Source organism: Ranitomeya variabilis, chromosome 8, assembly GCF_051348905.1.
Source record: "Ranitomeya variabilis isolate aRanVar5 chromosome 8, aRanVar5.hap1, whole genome shotgun sequence".
Lineage (NCBI taxonomy): Eukaryota > Metazoa > Chordata > Amphibia > Anura > Dendrobatidae > Ranitomeya > Ranitomeya variabilis.
Window position 1 is genome coordinate 61,504,980 of NC_135239.1, and position 19,291 is coordinate 61,524,270.

The 19,291-nt window shown below is 42.4% G+C and overlaps 1 protein-coding gene across 2 annotated transcripts in view; it reads left to right on the top strand.

Moving 5' to 3' along the window:
- The window catches only part of LOC143788547 (uncharacterized), a 690,635-nt gene that overhangs the window by 40,224 nt on the left and 631,120 nt on the right, over window positions 1-19,291 (top strand). For both annotated transcript variants that reach the window (XM_077278284.1, XM_077278285.1), the window contains exon 3: window positions 16,490-16,537. In XM_077278284.1, coding sequence (XP_077134399.1) covers window positions 16,490-16,537 — 48 coding nt within the window. The remainder of the gene's footprint in view (window positions 1-16,489; window positions 16,538-19,291) is intronic.

Sequence of the window (19,291 nt, forward strand, 5' to 3'; positions counted from 1 at the left end):
AAATTAAGTGAAATGACAGACACATTTGGGGAAATAGTATATTTTGGTTTGCTCAAACCAAAGGAATCGAGAACAAATATTTTTGAAGAATGCTACTACAGATACCGTATATACTCGAGTTTAAGCCGACCCAAGTATAAGCCGACCCCCCTAATTTTGCCACAAAAAACTGGGAAAACTTAATGACTCGAGTATAAGCCTAGGGTGGAAAATGCAGCAGCTACTGGTAAATTTCAAAAATAAAAATAGATACCAATAAAAGTAAAATTAAGTGAGACATCAGTAGTTTAAGTGTTTTTGAATATCCATATTGAATCAGGAGCCCCATATAATGTTCCATACAGTTCATGATGGGCCTCATAAGATGCTCCATACAAAATACGTCCCATATAATGCTCCATGCAGTGTATGATGAGCTCCATAAGATGCTCCATATTAAAATATGCCCCATATAATGCTGCACAAATGTTGATTATGACCCCATAAGATGCTCCATACAGACATTTGCCCCATATAATACTGCACAAATGCTGATTATGGCCCCATAAGATGCTCCATAGAGATATTTGCCCCATATAATGATGCACATGGCCCCATAAGATGCTCCATACAGATATTTGCCCCATATAATGCTGCACATGGCCCCATAAGTAGTGTTGAGCGATACCTTCCAATACTTGAAAGTATCGGTATCGGATTGTATCGGCCGATATCCGAAAAACATCGGATATCGCCGATACCGATACCCGATACCAATACAAGTCAATGGGACACAAGTATCGGAAGGTATCCTGGATGGTTCCCAGGGTCTGAAGGAGAGGAAACTCTCCTTCAGGCCCTGGGATCCATATTCATGTGTAAAGTAAAGAATAAAAATAAAAAATATTGATATACTCACCCCTCCGGCGGCCCCGGCTCTCACTGGTCTCACCGGTCCAAGCGTCTGCCTCCCTAAGAATGAGGGAGTGAAAGACCTGCGATGACGTCGTGGCTTGTGATTGGTCTCGTGAGTGGTCACGTGACCGCTCACGCGACCAATCACAAGCCGCGACGTCATCGAAGGTCCTTCACTCGCTCATTCTTAGGAACGGAGGCTACCGGTTGCAGCGGTTACAACCAGGGCGCGCCAGAGGGTGAGTATATCCCTATTTTTTATTTTTATTATTTATTTTTTACATGAATATGGATCCCAGGGCCTGAAGGAGAGTCTCCTCTTCTCCAGACCCTGGGAACCATACACTGGGAACTTCCGATTCCGATTTCCGATATCACAAAAATATCGGATCTCGGTATCGGGATTCCGATACCGCAGGTATCGGCCGATACCCGATACTTGCGGTATCAGAATGCTCAACACTACCCATAAGATGTTCCATACAGATATTTGCCCCCATATAATGCGTAAGATGCTCCATACAGATATTTGCCCCCATATAATGCTGCACATGGCCCCATACAGATATTTGCCCCATATAATGCTGCACATGGCCCCATAAGATGCTCCATAGAGATATTTGCCCCATATGCTGTTGCTGCGATTAAAAAAATAAAAAATCACATACTCACCTCTCAGGCCCCCGTCACTTGCTATACTCGTCTTTCCCGTTCCACCGTCGGCGCTGCTGTGTCTTCCCCGTCCTGTGCACTGACTGTTCAGGCAGAGGGCTGCCTAAACTGTGGTTGATATGAATTGTGTTCATTTCTAAAAATTTGACAAAATAACCAAATATTTTGCAATTTATAAACATAAAATTTTTACAGCCTTAAATCAGACACTTATACCACACAAAATAGTTAATAACCTTTCCCATACATTTACAGTGCCTTGCAAAAGTATTCGGCTCCCTGGAACTTTTCAACCTTTTCCCACACATCATGCTTCAAACATAAAGATACCAAATGTAAATTTTTGGTGAAGAATCAACAAGTGGAACACAATTGTGAAATTGAACAAAATGTATTGGTTATTTTAAATTTTTGTGGAAATTCAAAAACTGAAAAGTGGGGCGTGCAATATTATTCGGCCCCTTTACTTTCAGTTTAGCAAACTCACTCCAGAAGTTCATTGTGGATCTTTGAATGATCCAATGTTGTCCTAAATGCCTAATGTTGATAAATATAATTCACCTGTGTGTAATCAAGTCTCCGTATAAATGCACCTGCTCTATGATAGTCTCAGGGTTCTGTTTGAAGCACAGAGAGCATCATGAAGACCAAGGAACTCAACAGGCAGGTCCGTGATACTGTTGTGGAGAAGTTTAAAGCCAGATTTAGATGCAAAATGATTTCCAAAACTTTAAACATCCCAAGGAGCACTGTGCAAGCAATCATATTGAAATGGAAGGAGTATCATACCACTGCAAATCTACCAAGATCCGGCCATCCCTCTAAACTTTCATCTCAAACAAGGAGAAGACTGAGATGCAGCCAATAGGCCGAGGTGGGACAGTCTGTCCATAGGACAACAATCAGTCATGCACTGCACAAATCTAGCCTTTATGGAACAGTGGCAAGAAGAGAGCCATTTCTCAAAGATATCCATTAAATGTGTCGTTTAAGGTTTGCAACAAGCCACTTGGGGACACACCAAACATGTGGCAGAAGGTGCTTTGGTCAGATGAAACCAAAATTGAACTTTTTGGCAACAATGCCAAACGATATGTTTGGCGTAAAGGCAACACAGCTTGTCACCCTGAACACACCACCCCCACTGTCAAACATGGTGGTGGCAGCATCGTGGTTTGGGCCTGCTTTTCTTCACCAGGGACAGGGAAGATGGTTAAAATTGATGGGAAGATGGATGGAGCCAAATACAGGACGATTCTTGAAGAAAACCTATTTGAGTTTGCAAAAGACCCGAGAGTGGGATGGAGATTTGTCTTCCAAAAAGACAATGTATCCAAACATAAAGCAAAATCTACAATGGAATGGTTCACAAATAAAAGTATCCAGGTGTTAGAATGGTCAAGTCAAAGTCCAGACCTCAATCCAATCGAGAATCTGTGGAAAGAGCTGAAAACTGTTCACAAACGATCTCCATCAAACCTCACTGAGCTCGAGCTGTTTGCCAAGGAAGAATGGGCAAGAATTTCAGTCTCTCGATGTACAAAACTGATAGAGACATACCCCAAATGACTTGCAGCTGTAATCGCAACAAAAGGTGGCACAACAAAGTATTAAGTTAAAGGGGCAGAATAATATTGCACGCCCCACTTTTCAGTTTTTGAATTTCCACAAAAATGTAAAATAAGCAATACATTTCATTCATCTTCACAATTGTGTTCCACTTGTTGTTGATTCTTCATCAAAAATTTACATTTGGTATCTTTATGTTTGAAGCATGATATGTGGGAAAAGGTTGAAAAGTTCCAGGGAGCCGAATACTTTCGCAAGGCACTGTAATTTACATATGCATAATTTTTTTTTAACTTTTTTTGTTAGAAAGTTAGAAGCGTTTTTCATTTTTCCAACAAAATGTAAAAAAACAATTTTTTACAGATCACATCACATTTGAAGTGACTTTGAGAGGCCTATTTCACAAAAAATGCCAACATTGACACCATTCTAAAACTGCATCACTGAAAATGCTCAAAACCACATTCAAGAGTTTATTAATTCTTTAGGTTCTTCATAGTAATTACAGGAATGTGGAAAGAAAAAAATGAACATTTACTTTTTTCACAAAAATGATAATTTAGCCTCAATTTTTTTATTTTCACAAGCGTATCAGTAGAAAATTGACCATAGATTTTGTTGTGCTATTTCTCCTGAATATGTTGATGCTCCCATATGTGGAATAATTTATTGTTTGGACTCTCAGAAGGGAAGGGGCACACTTTGACTTTTTGAATGCAAAGTTGGCTATAATAGAGAATGGACACCATGTATTATTTGGAAAGTCCCTGATCTGCCTAAGCAGTGGAAACCCCTCCCCCAAGTGACCTCATTTTGGAAACTAAACCCCTTAATGAATTTATCTATAGGTGTTGTGAGCACCTTGAATCCCTAGGTGCTTCAAATAATTTTATAATGTTGAGCCGTAAAAATAAAAAAATCAAATTTTTTCCCACAAAAATATTTTGGCCACAATTTTTTATTTTTACAAGGGTAACAGGAGAAAATAGACCAAATAATTTGTTGTGTAATTTGTCCTGAGTACACTAATAACACTAATACCTCATATGTGGTGAATAGCTACTGTTTGGGTGCAAGGTAGAGCTCTGAAGTGAATGAGGACTGTTTTGACTTTTGAAGTACAAAATTGTCTGCAATAGCTAGCAGACACCATGTTGCATTTGCAAAGCCCCTCATGTGCCTAAACAATGGAAACCCCCCACAAGTTACCCCATTTTTGAAACTACACCACTCAAGGAATTCTTCTAGAGGTATTTGAGCACCTTGAGCTCAAAGATGCTTTGAGAATTTTAAGACATCAAAGCATCTGCCTAGATGGGCTAAATGCCAGGGTCCAGAAATTGTCTGCAGGTGACATCACTGCCTTTTCCATTGTTCTACATTCACACAAATCCCCTATCCATTACATAGGTGAAAATTTCTCCCAACAGGCACTTGTTGTTGCACAGTTGCAACCACACCCTTGTCCCAGCGCAACATTCAGTTGTCCTTACCCCAGTCCTTGGAACGCAAGCGCAAGTACTCACCGAACCAACCAAAGGCCATGATACTAAATGGCTACACTTCCATACTTATTGCCCTGGAAATGCTGCCATTTAGGCGTGTGTAGGCTGAAGCTTTCGCAATCTCATGGCTGCGACCATTCCTATGTAATCGGTCCCCAGCCGCCACTTTATCTCCTGGTGTGCTGTTTCCGCCTTACACAAGCATGTGTCCCATAACATCAGCCATGTCCTGACCAGTGCTTGTGGACAGGTACACTACATTTCCCTGACAGCACACTGGGTAAACAATGTGGGAGCTGGAACCCAGTCAGACAAAACATGCTACCGACACAGAGGCTTGGGAGCCCTGGTTCAATCAGGATTTCCCCCACCTTATACAACAGTTCCTGCACCTTCTCCTCCTCACCCTCCATCTCCGAAACATCTCCGAAACATCAACATTAGTCACAATCTGGAAGAACTGCAGCACTACCTTTGCCAAGCAGCAAGAGGCTCTGCTAAAGCTAATTTGCTTAGGTGACAAACTGCACACCACTGTGGAGTTGTGGAAAGGTATAACAGACCAGACTGATCTGTGGCTCTTGCCCCTGAACCTACAACCAGGCATGGTCGTGTGTGACAATTGCCATAACCTGGTGTAGCTCTGAAGCTTGGCAACCTTGCACAATTACCATGCCTGGCCCACGAGCTCAACCCAGTGGTTCAGTGGTTTCTCAGAATCTACCTAGATCTGCCTGAGCTCCTTGAGAAAGGTACGCCATGTGTGTGCCCAAATCTCCAATCTTCTACAGCTGCCACCAGCCTGGCAGTGCTGCAGCAGTCTTTCCAACTTTCAACTCACCAACAGGTGTGCGTTGTCACCTATGCATTGGAACTCAACCTTTACATATGTTGGCAAAGCTTTGTGAGCACCAGAGGACAGTAGTTGAATACCAGCTGCAACATGCCCATCTGTATTCTGGTCAGCCTCCACACATAAGAGCTGATGATGGGCATGGATGTCTGATATATGTGCAGTTATCCAAAACTTTGAAGACTCCACCAAGATGGTGAGTGTTGATGGCTCCTTAATCAGCATAATCACACCCTTCTCTGTCTAGTGAAACACTTCCTGCTCACAATTAAAGAGTAGAGATGAGTGAACCTTTTAAGCCAAACGTCCCACACCCCATTAAATTCAATGTGAGGCCAAACCAAACATATACACGACACCTTAAGGGGTGATAAAAAGCTTCCCAAACAGCTGAAAAGTGGCATTTATTGACCACGGTAGAAATTTGGTAATAGCACAGCAGCAGTCAACCATGGGCCATGCATTAGGTATCAGGGTCTGGGCCAGCATTTTCAGCCTTAAATTGAAATTTCAATGAAGACCCGGTGGTTAATTCCTTCACCCCAAAGCCTGTTTTTAACTTCCTGATCAGGCCATTTTTTTCAATTCTGACCAATGTCATTTTATTAGGTCATAACTCTGAAATACTTCAATGGATCCTGGTGATTCTGAGGCTGTTTTCTCGTGACATATTGTACTTTATGATAGTGTAAAATTCTTCAATATGACTTGCGCTTATTTGTGAAAAAAATGGAAATTTGGAGAACATTTTTTTGCCAAGAAGTTATAAGGGTTAAAAGTTGACCAGCGATTTCTCATTTTTACAAAAAAAAATTGCAAAACCACTTTTTTAGGTACCACCTCATACTTGAATTGGCTTTGAGGGGCCTATATAACAGAAAATGCCCAAAAGTGACACCATTCTAAAAACTGCACCCCTCAAGGTACTCAAAACCGCATTCAAGAAGTTTATCAACCCATCAGGTGCTTCACAGGAATGTTTGGAATGTTTAAAAAAACAAACATTTAACTTTTTGTCACAAAAAATTTAAATCAGATCCAATTTGTTTTATTTTGCCAAGAGTAACAGGAGAAATTGGACCCCAAAAGTTGTTGTAAAATTTGTTCTGAGTACGCCGATACCCCATATGTGGGGGTAAACCACTGTTTGGGCGCATTGCAGAGCTCGAAGGGAAGAAACGCCGTTTGGCCTTTCAATGCAAACTTTTCTGGAATTGAGATCGCACACCATGTCGCGTTTGGAGAGCCCACGATGTGCCTAAACAGTGGAAACACCCCCAAAAGTGACACCATTTTGGAAAGTAGACCCCCTAAGGAATTTATCTAGATGTGTGCTGAGCACTTTGAACCCCCAAGTGCTTCATAGAAGTTTATAATGTTGAGCTGTAAAAATAAGAAATCATATTTTTTTCACAAAAATGATTTTTTTTGCCCGCAATTTTTTATTTTGCCAAGGGTATCCAGAGAAATTGGACCCAAAAGTTGTTGTGCAATTTGTCCTGAGTATGCTGATACCCCATATGGCAGAGCTAGTAAGGGAAGGAGCGCTGTTTTGGAATGCAGACTCTGATGGAATGGTCTACGGGTGTCGTTATATTTGCAGAGCTCCTGATGTACCTAAACAGTAGAAACCCCCCACAAGTGACCCCATATTGGAAACTAGACCCCCGAAGGAACTTATCTAGATGTGTTGTGAGAACTTTGAACTCCCAAGTGTTTCACTAAAGTTTATAACGCAGAGCTGTGAAAATAAAAAAAATTTTATCCACAAAAATGATTTTAGCCCCTAAATTTTTATTTTCACAAGGGTAACAGGAGAAATTGGACTTCAAAAGTTATTGTCCAATTAGTCCTGAGTACGCTGATACCCGATTTGTCGGGGTAAACCACTGTTTGGGTGCACGGCAGAGCTCGGAAGGGAAGGAGCACCATTTTACTTTTTCAATGCAGAATTGGCTGGAATTGAGATTGGATGCCATGTCGCGTTTGGAGAGCCACTGATGTGCCTAAACAGTGGAAACCCCCAAATTCTAACTCCAACCCTAACCCCAACATGCCCCTAACCCTAATCTCAAACCTAGCCATAACCCTAACCACACCCCTAACCCTAATACCAACCCTAACCACACCCCTAACCTCAACACACCCCTAACCCGAACACACACCTAACCCTAATCCCAACCCTAACCACACCCCTAACCTCAAGACACCCCTAACCCCAACATGCCCCAACCCCAACACACCTCTAACCCTAATCCCAACCCTGATCCCCTAATCCTAACCATAAAAGTAATCCAAACCCTAACCCCAACTTTATCCCCAACCCTAACCCTAACTTTACCCCCAACCCTAACCCTAATGACAAAATGGAAATAAATATATTTTTTTTAATTTTACTATTTTTTTCCTAACTTAGGGGGTGATAAACTATTGATTTACTATTTATAGCGGGTTTTTATATTTTGTATTTTTATGAGTGGCTGCTGTTACACACTAAAAGACACTTTTTATTGCAAAAAATAGTTTTTGCATCATCAAATATTGAGAGCTATAATTTATCCATATTTTGGCCCACAGAGTCATGTGAGGTCTTGTTTTTTGCAGGACGAGTTTACGTTTTTATTGGTATCATTTTCGTCACCCTAAAGATACAGTGGGGCAAAAAAGTATTTAGTCAGTCAGCAATAGTGCAAGTTCCACCACTTAAAAAGATGAGAGGCGTCTGTAATTTACATCATAGGTAGACCTCAACTATGGGAGACAAACTGAGAACAAAAAATCCAGAAAATCACATTGTCTGTTTTTTTATCATTTTATTTGACAGAGGTCATTTATAATGACAGAGGTCAAACGTTTTCTGTAAGTCTTCACAAGGTTGCCACACACTGTTGTTGGTATGTTGGCCCATTCCTCCATGCAGATCTCCTCTAGAGCAGTGATGGTTTTGGCTTTTCGCTTGGCAACACGGACTTTCAACTCCCTCCAAAGGTTTTCTATAGGGTTGAGATCTGGAGACTGGCTAGGCCACTCCAGGACCTTGAAATGCTTCTTACGAAGCCACTCCTTCGTTGCCCTGGCGGTGTGCTTTGGATCATTGTCATGTTGAAAGACCCAGCCACGTTTCATCTTCAATGCCCTTGCTGATAGAAGAAGGTTTGCACTCAAAATCTCACGATACATGGCCCCATTCATTCTTTCATGTACCCGGATCAGTCATCCTGGCCCCTTTGCAGAGAAACAGCCCCAAAGCATGATGTTTCCACCACCATGCTTTACAGTAGGTATGGTGTTTGATGGATGCAACTCAGTATTCTTTTTCCTCCAAACACGACAAGTTGTGTTTCTACTAAACAGTTCCAGTTTGGTTTCATCAGACCATAGGACATTCTCCCAAAACTCCTCTGGATCATCCAAATGCTCTCTAGCAAACTTCAGACAGGCCCGGACATGTACTGGCTTAAGCAGTGGGACACGTCTGGCACTGCAGGATCTGAGTCCATGGTGGCGTAGTGTGTTACTTATGGTAGGCCTTGTTACATTGGTCCCAGCTCTCTGCAGTTCATTCACTAGGTCCTCCCGCGTGGTTCTGGGATTTTTGCTCACCATTCTTGTGATCATTCTGACCCCACGGGGTGGGATTTTGCGTGGAGCCCCACATCGAGGGAGATTATCAGTGGTCTTGAATGTCTTCCATTTTCTAATTATTGCTCCCACTGTTGATTTCTTCACTCCAAGCTGGTTGGCTATTGCAGATTCAGTCTTCCCAGCCTGGTGCAGGGCTACAATTTTGTTTCTGGTGTCCTTTGACAGCTCTTTGGTCTTCACCATAGTGGAGTTTGGAGTCAGACTGTTTGAGGGTGTGCACAGGTGTCTTTTATACTGATAACAAGTTTAAACAGGTGCCATTACTACAGGTAATGAGTGGAGGAAAGAGGAGACTCTTAAAGAAGAAGTTACAGGTCTGTGAGAGCCAGAAATCTTGATTGTTTGTTTCTGACCAAATACTTATTTTCCACCATAATATGCAAATAAAATGATAAAAAAAACAGACAATGTGATTTTCTGGATTTTTTGTTCTCAGTTTGTCTCCCATACTTGAGGTCTACCTATGATGTAAATTACAGACGCCTCTCATCTTTTTAAGTGGTGGAACTTGCACTATTGCTGACTGACTAAATACTTTTTTGCCCCACTGTATGTACAAGATAGGCGCCCCCGCTCAACGGCGGCTGTCCCTATATCTCCTGTCTGTCAGCTATGGATAATGTGATACAATTTTGAACCTTGGCTGCATATTCTACTTGTTTTTTTGGTATAATTTTCGGGCACATGAAATTTTTTGATAGCTTTTTATTCAGATTTTTGGGAGGCTGAATGAACAAAAACCAGCAATTCCTGCATTTCTTTTTTGGAGGGCATTTATACCATTCCGCGCGTGGTAAAATTGATAAGGCAGTTTTATTCTTCTAGTCGGTAGGATTACAGCGATACCTCATTTATATCTTTTTTTATGTTTTGGCACTTTTATACAATGAAAACTTTTATATAAAAAATAATTGTTTTTACATCACTTTATTTTGAGAGCTATAACTTTTTTAATTTTCTGCTGATAGAGCTGTATGGCAGCTTGTTTTTTGTGGGACAATATGACGTTTTCAGCGTATGATGATAAAGCATTGTTTTTTGCCTTGTTTTTTATGTTTTTTATGGTGTTCACTGAAGGGGTTAACTAGAGAGATAGTTTTATAGAGCGGGTCGTTACGGATGCGGCGATACCAAATATGTGTACTTTTATTGTTTGTTTCTTTATTTACATAAATAAATTGATTTATTGGAAAAACTTTTTTTCTTTATTTGGAGATTTTTTTAAAATATTTTTATACATTCTAATTATTTTTTTTTTACTTTATAACATTGTCTTAGGTTGGGACATCACTATATAAAGTCAGATCGCTGATCTGACACTCTGCATAGCACTGTGTCAGATCAGCGATCTGACAAGCAGTGTAGGAGGCTTGATGGCAGGCCACCTCACTGCAGGACCCGGGAGGACCCCACGGCCATTTTGGATCCACGGAGACCACCGGTACAAATTGCGTTGTTCCGGTGAGAGAGCGCGATTGTTTTCTAGGCCGCTATCACTACTGACAGCGGCATCAGAGGGGTTAAATGCCCATGATCGGTGCTATCACCGATTGTGGGCATTGCTATGGGGTGCCAGCTGTCACATACAGCTGACACCAGCACGCGATCGCTGCGGCGCTCAACGTGAGACCGCGCTATTGTGCCGCCATACTAGTACTGCGGTTTGGGGGAACGAAGGTCCCGCAGAGCAGTACTAGTACAGTGCATGTCAGGAAGGGGTTAAGGAGTTTAAGCCTTCTTTGCTTGGAGCCCTGAAACCTCATGCAGCAACTCCATTTTTTTTCCCAGCCACACTCAGATGGCCCAACTATCAGTTTTATAGAGTACTATTGGTAGAAAAATGTAAGGATAGTAACACAGGTAATTGAGTGAAAATAAGTGCAGGCCTATCTGTCTGGGAGCTACTTCTACAGGCAAACACATGAAGGAGACCCACATTTCAAAAAATGATTGTCACACACCACTAAAGTGGCATCAATTTCCACAAAGAAGAACCAGTATAATAGGCCTCTGACATACCTTCCACTACAGGCAACCCACTAGATCGATACCCAACTTGGAGTCTCCACATTTCAAAAAATTGTTTGTTACATCAGCATCAGTAGAAACAACAGGCACAGAAGTCACGACAAAGGTGGCACAGATTGCAATACCATAAGATAAATGCATGACGCTAAAAACGAAACCATCGCCTTGTCTGCCCAGTCTGTGACTGGGGTACAAAAGTCATTGGAAATCTATACTTTCAGGGGACAGCGACATGAGCTTATTCATCAGAACACCACCAGCAGTGCTGAAGACACGTTCTGAGAGAATGCTGTCTGCCGGGCATGACAAAACCTCCAAGGTGTGACAGACTAGCTGAGGCCACTCTTCCATTTTTGAACACCAAAATGGAAAGTAGCCCAAATTCCCCCTAATGGCATTGATGTGGAGCTTTAGAGACTCCTGTATCATTTTCTTCAGTTACTCACAATGTGTTAGAATTGGACTCTTGTTCTGCTGGTGCATGGGCTGGTCTAAAAAATGTGTGAAATGACTGACAGAAATTGCTTATGGAACTTACGCTGCTGCTGTTAATGTTTTTGCCATGACGCCTTAATGTTCCCGGGGTTGGAAGTCTAGAACTGTGATGCACACTGTGTGCCTCATTGCTGTCTTGAGGAAAATCACTATTAAGATTGTCTACAAGCGTGTTTCGACAACTCTAGCATGTGAATGCCCCTTTCCAGGGGAAGGAAGCATCTGGGAAAATTGACTCTTGTACTATGGATCTAACAGAGTGGCAACCCAGTAGTCAGCACTGTTTCTAACCCTAAGAATATGGGCATCATGCCGAAGATAGTGCAGCAAGAAGGCACTCATGTGTTGTGCACTTCCAAGAGGTCCAAGTCCATGGTGTGTGGGTGGCGGGGTAACAGTAAAGGTTGCTTCATCCGTCCCCTTTCACCAACCACGGACAACAGAGAGAGGATCATTATTCTCTTCATTTTCTGACTATTGTGCGCCTATAATCTTTTCCTCATTTTACTCCTCCTCTATTTGTTCCTCGTCTTCTGCATCTACATTAACAGTTTGTCTGGTACAATTAGCCCACCTTGATCGCTGTAAGCCACCCTTCCATGACACGCGCCTGTGCAACAGTCTGGAAATTTAAGGTATTGTTGTCCCTTCTGCATCCTCCTCTGCTTCTACCTCTTCCTCTGGGACCACCACCTCCTCACGCAGACTATTCAAAGTGTGCTTCAGAATGTAGATGACTGGAATAGTGATGCCGATGATGGGATTGTCACTACCACTAATAAAATGTTGCAGCACCTGAAGGAACTAGTTGAAAAATTATTTAAAAAATTCCCATCTGGCAATGCTGGCGGTAGAAGTTCCAGTTCCTTGGATAACCAAGGAGTAGAGATGAGGGAGATGCAGCAGGGAAACACTCTCAAAGGTCTGGGACAGTTTTCTCAGACCCTCCGCCATCGTGCAGGCTAGATGCTCCGGGTAGTCTGACAAGGAAGGAACATCCAGTAATTACTGGCATATAACACAAGGATCAAAGAAAAAGCAGTGTGATACAGTCAGCCATTTGTGCCAGAATCCAAACAGGCAAGACTTCCATGTTTCCACCAGAAGGACCCTCCTCCTTTCTTCCTCTTCCTCCTCTTCCTCCTTTGTTTCTCTTTCTTTTCCGATTCCTCCATTTTCTTCCTCCTTTGTTTCTATTTTTCTTCCTCCTTTTTTCCTCTTAGTCTTTTCTTCCACCTTCTTTTTTCCTTTTCCTTTATTCTTCCTCTTCCTCCTTTCTTTCTCTTCCTCCTTTCTTGCTCTGACTCCTTTCTTGCTCTGCCTCCTTTCTTGCTCTTCTCCCTCCTTTCTTGCTCTTTCCCCTCCTTTTGGTCCTCTTCCTGAGGATGTTTGATGTCCTCCCACAACAGACAATTACACCTAGGCCACGGCCTTGTCCTCTGCCTGCACCATCAGCATGTCCACTTCCCCGTCCTTTATTGTACTCCTTGCATATATTAAATTGGGTACGCAGCTAAGAGCAATATTAAAAAGGACTAGAATAAAATAGATGTAGGCCTGAAAAGGAGCTCTTGTTTTAGGTTGCAGTCCTAACTCTGGTTTGATCTGGAAATGTATGGTGGATTAAAAATTATATATATATCTACTATATAATTGTCTAAGGGGTACTTCCGTCTGTCTGTCTGTCCCGGATATTCATTGGTCGAGACCAGCTAGTGGGCGTAGACAAAAGGGCAGGGGAGGCCAGTAAGTATGCACAGCGAGTCCCCGCCCACTCCATACAGGCCCGGCCACAAGTGCTGTAAAGGGGGCGGAGTTGCCATGAGAAGGGCGGAGCCGGCCAGGACCATGGACGCTGTTGGGCCTACCCCGGCAAAATGCCAAGGACTAAATTAGTGGCTGCGGGTCGCGGCCAGCCAGTACAGGCCCGGCCAGAAGTGCCGCAAAGGGGGTGGAGTCACCGTGAGGAAGGCGGAGCCGGCCGGGACCATGGACGCTGTTGGGCCTACCGCCACAAAAAGCCGGGGACTAAATTTGTGGCTGCGGTCAGTGATGACAGCCGCGGTTATTCAAGACGGCTGCAACAGCAGGAAACAGCGCAGCACATGCGGCGGTGACAGCTGCGGATGGAAGGTGAGTATATACTACTTGGGATGTGCTATATACTCTGTGGCTGTGCTATATACTACATGGCTGTGCAATATACTACATGGGCTGTGCAATATACTACGTGGCTGGGCAATATACTATATAGCTGTGCAATATACTACGTGGGCTGTGCAATATACTATGTGGGCTGTGCAATATACTACGTGGGCTGTGCAATATACTACGTGGGCTGTGCAATGTACTACATGGCTGGGCAATATACTATGTAGGCTGTGCAATATACTATGTGGCTGGGCAATATACTATGTGGCTGGGCAATATACTATATAGCTGTGCAATATACTACGTGGGCTGTGCAATATACTACATGGGCTGTGCAATATACTATGTGGGCTGTGCAATATACTACGTGGGCTGTGCAATATACAACGTGGGCTGTGCAATATACTACCTGACTGGGCAATATACTACCTGGCTGGGCAATATACTATGTGGGCTGTGCAATATACTATGTGGGCTTTGCAATATACTACGTGGCTGGGCAATATACTACATGGCTGGGCAATATACCATGTGGCTGGGCAATATACTACGTGGACATGCATTTTCTAGAATACCCGATGCGTTCAAATCATGCCACCATCTAGTATATATATATATATATATATATATATATATATATATATATATACAGTGTGTATATACATATATATATATATATATATATATATATATATACATATTATACATTTATTATTGAGGAGAGGCTTTCCCATTATTACATTATTAAGATAGTATCTTATCAGCAATAGTAATCTCCTATGTAGACAGGAGGATCTCTGCCTCTAGCTTCTCCCTTCCACCATCTACATAGAATCAATTAAGAGATGAACTGGAATATAAACTTGTGTGGATACAGTTCGTAGGCACATGGTCACACTGGCAACTAGATGGACAAACCACAAGTCCAAAAACAAAATGCACAAATGCCATGCAGTTAACAAATAACAATAGTGCATGAAAATACTATAGGGCTGACATAATTTTCATTAAAAAAAAGTAAAGGCTATACCACCATGTCAAGGTCACCCAATTTGGAATGGTCCTAACCTCTAGTATTAAATCCCTACCATTTGTTAAGTGCCGTAAAATGTGAATAAGGGCTGAGAAAGACTAAGGGTACCGTCACATTAAGCGACGCTGCAGCGATAGCGACAACGATGTCGATCGCTGCAGCGTCGCTGTTTGATCGCTGGAGAGCTGTCACACAGACCGCTCTCCAGCGACCAACTATGCCGAGGTCCCCAGGTAACCAGGGTAAACATCGGGTTGCTAAGCGCAGGGCCGCGCTTAGTAACCCGATGTTTACCCTGGTTACCAGCGTAAAAGTAAAAAAAACAAACAGTACATACTCACCTGCGCGTCTCCCAGCGTCTGCTTCCTGCTCTGACTGAGATCCGGCCCTAAAGTGAAAGTGAAAGCACAGCGGTGACGTCACCGCTGTGCTTTCACTTTCACTTTAGGGCCGGATCTCAGTCAGAGCAGGAAGCAGACGCTGGGAGACGCGCAGGTGAGCATGTACTGTTTGTTTTTTTTACTTTTACGCTGGTAACCAGGGTAAACATCGGGTTACTAAGCGCGGCCCTGCGCTTAGTAACCCGATGTTTACCCTGGTTACCAGTGTAAAACATCGCTGGTATCGTTGCTTTTGGTGTCAAACACAACGATACACGGCGATCGGACGACCAAATAAAGTTCTGGACTTTATTCAGCGACCAGCGACATCACAGCAGGATCCTGATCGCTGCTGCGTGTCAAACTAAACGATATCGCTAGCGAGGACGCTGCAACGTCACGGATCGCTAGCGATATCGTTTAGTGTGACGGTACCTTAAGATCCGGCTAATGGACGCCCAGCCATTGGAAACTACATGAATGTAATTCCAGCTCAAAGAAAAGAGAGGCCACACCCCTACTTGCACAAAACACCTGAACCAAAATCTTATCAGTAGTCCTCTCCTATCTCAGTAACGGGAAAGTCGGTCTTCACTGAATACAGATTTCACTTCTGAATTGTGAATTTTTGGTAATGAGTGATCAATTTAGATTGAAGCAGATTTCTCTGATAAGATATATTACAAAGTTGCTAATTTTCATGTGCAATATTGATTTATGAAATAAAAATTCAAATGACGGTTACACTGTAAGCTTGTCCCTGCTCACAAGGTAAAATGTTTAGGAAGACCATCTGCTTTATCAAATGCATTCCTTTTGCCACAATCTTGACCTAAGCTACACAATGTGTGGCAGGTTTTGCAGCAACCATAATAAAATTCCGGATGTAAGACATTCGGATTCCCATCCAGGATTTTACCACATAATTTTGCTCCCTCCTGTGGACTTTCTCCACAACATCTGAACTTTATGTTTGAGAAAATTTGATCATATCTCTTGTTAATACTGGTCAGCTATGAGGTGAATAAATATCCATATGTATTCAGGAAAGAGTATCTAGACCAATTTTAGAAAACGAGCAAAAAAAAGTAATAAAGGTGCCAACTGTCAAATGTGAACCAGATTTTGAAATAATAAAACATTCATTTCTCATTATTTCTCTGGCGAGATGCTTCTCTTACACTGCCAGAAAAAGGAATATTTTTGCATTCTTCCTTTCTACAGAAAAATGATTTTATATCTTAACAAGATGTTTCTTTAACAGGGATCCGGTAATGAAAATCGACAACAATGTGGTGCATGCACAGCTAAGGTAGGTGGAAAGTTCCTTTTTGGTGAATGTTTACTTGGTTCTATTTCATTCTCGGCTCCTGTAATATTTAGGGTAAGGCAATGTGATAACTTTAGTCTCTAGTGGTCTGGAAATGCTGCTCCTGGGATAAAGCTGTAGAAGAAATGGGTTACCCTGCCAATGTCTGAGTTCTCCAGCCTTAAACTGTTGCCATCTCAGTTTTCGATATCCTACTGTAACAAAGACAAGGCTTACCATATACTTTAAATGTCTGCTGAACACTCGCTCTCTGCTTATGAATCTGTCCAAACTCTTATGTGTTCTCAATAGGTAGATGGCAGTAAGTTATTGCCAAACACATCTTATGGTGGCTTATCTCTCTCAAAGGGAATCTGTCACCAGGATTTTGCTACCTCAGCAGCATAATGTAGGGAGACGCCGATTACAACGATATATCACTTAGTTTACTTTCTGCAGCAGTTGTGACAAAATTGGGGTTTGCGCAGCAGTAGATGTAGCAGAATTCAGAAAGCTAACTCCACCCACACCTCCACTTTCTATGTGTATATATATATATATATATATATATATATATATATATATATATATATATATACAGTATGTTATGACACTGGTGAAGAAGTGATGGAGGGGAGATACGTGTCACTGCACATGATCACATCAGTGATGTAAAACCAGAATCGTTTCCTCCATCACACGGCATGTTGGAACGATGTATATAAAATTGTATAATGGGCTGGTTTTAGTGGACATTCATAGAGCTGGAGGGAGAATTTCCACATATCTCCACCTGCAGAGCTGCCAGGATCCGTATGATTTCAGAATCATGTGATCAGTCACATGATGGAGTAGTCACAAGGTCAGAGTTTAAATGGCTGACTGGCAGAGCTTCCAGTGTTTAGTGGTTCCTGGAGAGAGAACACTTCAGGTAGTTGTGTGCTCTTTCTGAACCGTGCACATTACTGTCTGTTAAAGGCTGATCCCGCTAGGAAAAGACCTGTGATTCTTTCTTTTTTTTCTTTTGCTTCTTTGTTTTCGCTGTTTTGCCCAGAGGGCCATGTTTACTTTTCAGCTTGGTTTATGCTGCTACAAGAAACCAAGCATTTCTTAAAGAGCCAGTGTTCCAGATATACAGATATCTATACAGATATACGCCGAGTGAGGTGCCCTACCACAATATATATTAATTTACTAGCTGTACTATCTGGCTTTGCCCAGGTTAATAACTCCTGTTAGCAAAATAGAATGTGTTAACAAAAATTTATTGTGCACACAAAAAAACACAAAACAAATAGATATAAATTTAATTATTAGTGTTGAACATTCCGATACCGCAAGTATCGGGTATCGGCCGATACTTGCGGTATCGGAATTCCGATACCGAGATCCGATACTTTTGTGGTATCGGGAATCGGAATCGGAAGTTCCCAGTGTATGGTTCCCAGGGTCTGAAGGAGAGGAAACTCTCCTTCAGGCCCTGGGATCCATACCATGTAAAAAATAAAGAATTAAAATAAAAAATAGGGATATACTCACCCTCTGACGCGCGAATTCTAGGAATTTAGGACCTGAGAATGACGTCACGGCTTGTGATTGGTCGCCTGGCGGTCACATGAGCGGCACGCGACCAATCAGAAGCCGTGACGTCATGGAAGGCCCTAAACACGCTCATTTTAAGCAAAGAAGGCTGCCGGTTAACAGCGGTGAGGTGCAGGGGCCTCCGGAGAGGTGAGTATATCAATATTTTTTATTTTAATTCTTTATTTTACACATTAATATGGATCCCAGGGCCTGAAGGAGAGTTTCCTCTCCTTCAGACCCTGGGAACCATCAGGATACCTTCCGATACTTGGTGTCCCATTGACTTGTATTGGTATCGGGTATCGGTATAGGCGATATCCGATACTTTTCGGGTATCGGCCGATACTATCCGATACCAATACTTTCAAGTATCGGACGGTATCGCTCAACACTAGTAATTATTAAAAGGCACAAACTAAGCTAATAGAAGCAGATGACTCATTGGGCCTTGAGGAAGCAGCTCTTCATCTCTTATCTGCAAGCCTAGCTTCCCTCTGTTTAGAAAGTTCATTGTCTCTTGAGGAAGCAGCTCTTGTTTTCATGTCTGCAACCCTCGCTTCCCTCTCCTCAGAAGGTTCATTGGCTCTTGAGGAAGCAGCTCTTGTTTTCATGTCTGCAAGCCTTGCTTCCCTCTCCTCAGAAAGTTCATTCGCTCTTGTGGAAGCAGCTGCTGTTCTCATGTGTGTCAGCCTTGTTTCTCGGTCTTCACATTTTTCATTGGCCCGTAATGCAGCTTTTCTTTTCGCATCAGCTAACATTCATGCCATAGAATTCCTTTTCTTATGAGGCATTATTGTGGTAAAATAGTCTGTAACTGGCAGTTTCTATATCCTCTCACATAGAGGTAATGTGACTGACATCAGCCTTTCCACCAACACACCCTAACTGACATGCTATTACTTCACACAAGCTTTGTTATACTGAGAATGTCCCTTGTTGCCTATATTAACCAATCAGAGCTCAGATTAATTAACTGTAGCAAAATAGAAGCTGAGCTGTGATTGGTTGCTATTGGCAGCCTGATAAATGCCCAGCCAACAGTAAGTCCTTCCCCCTGGCAGTATATATTGGCTCACACATATGCAGCGTCTCAGAGTCCTGGTCGTTGCAGAAATGTCACTCTTCCACCAGGGGGAGTGATATTACATCTGATGGTACTAAAGGAGTTCACCT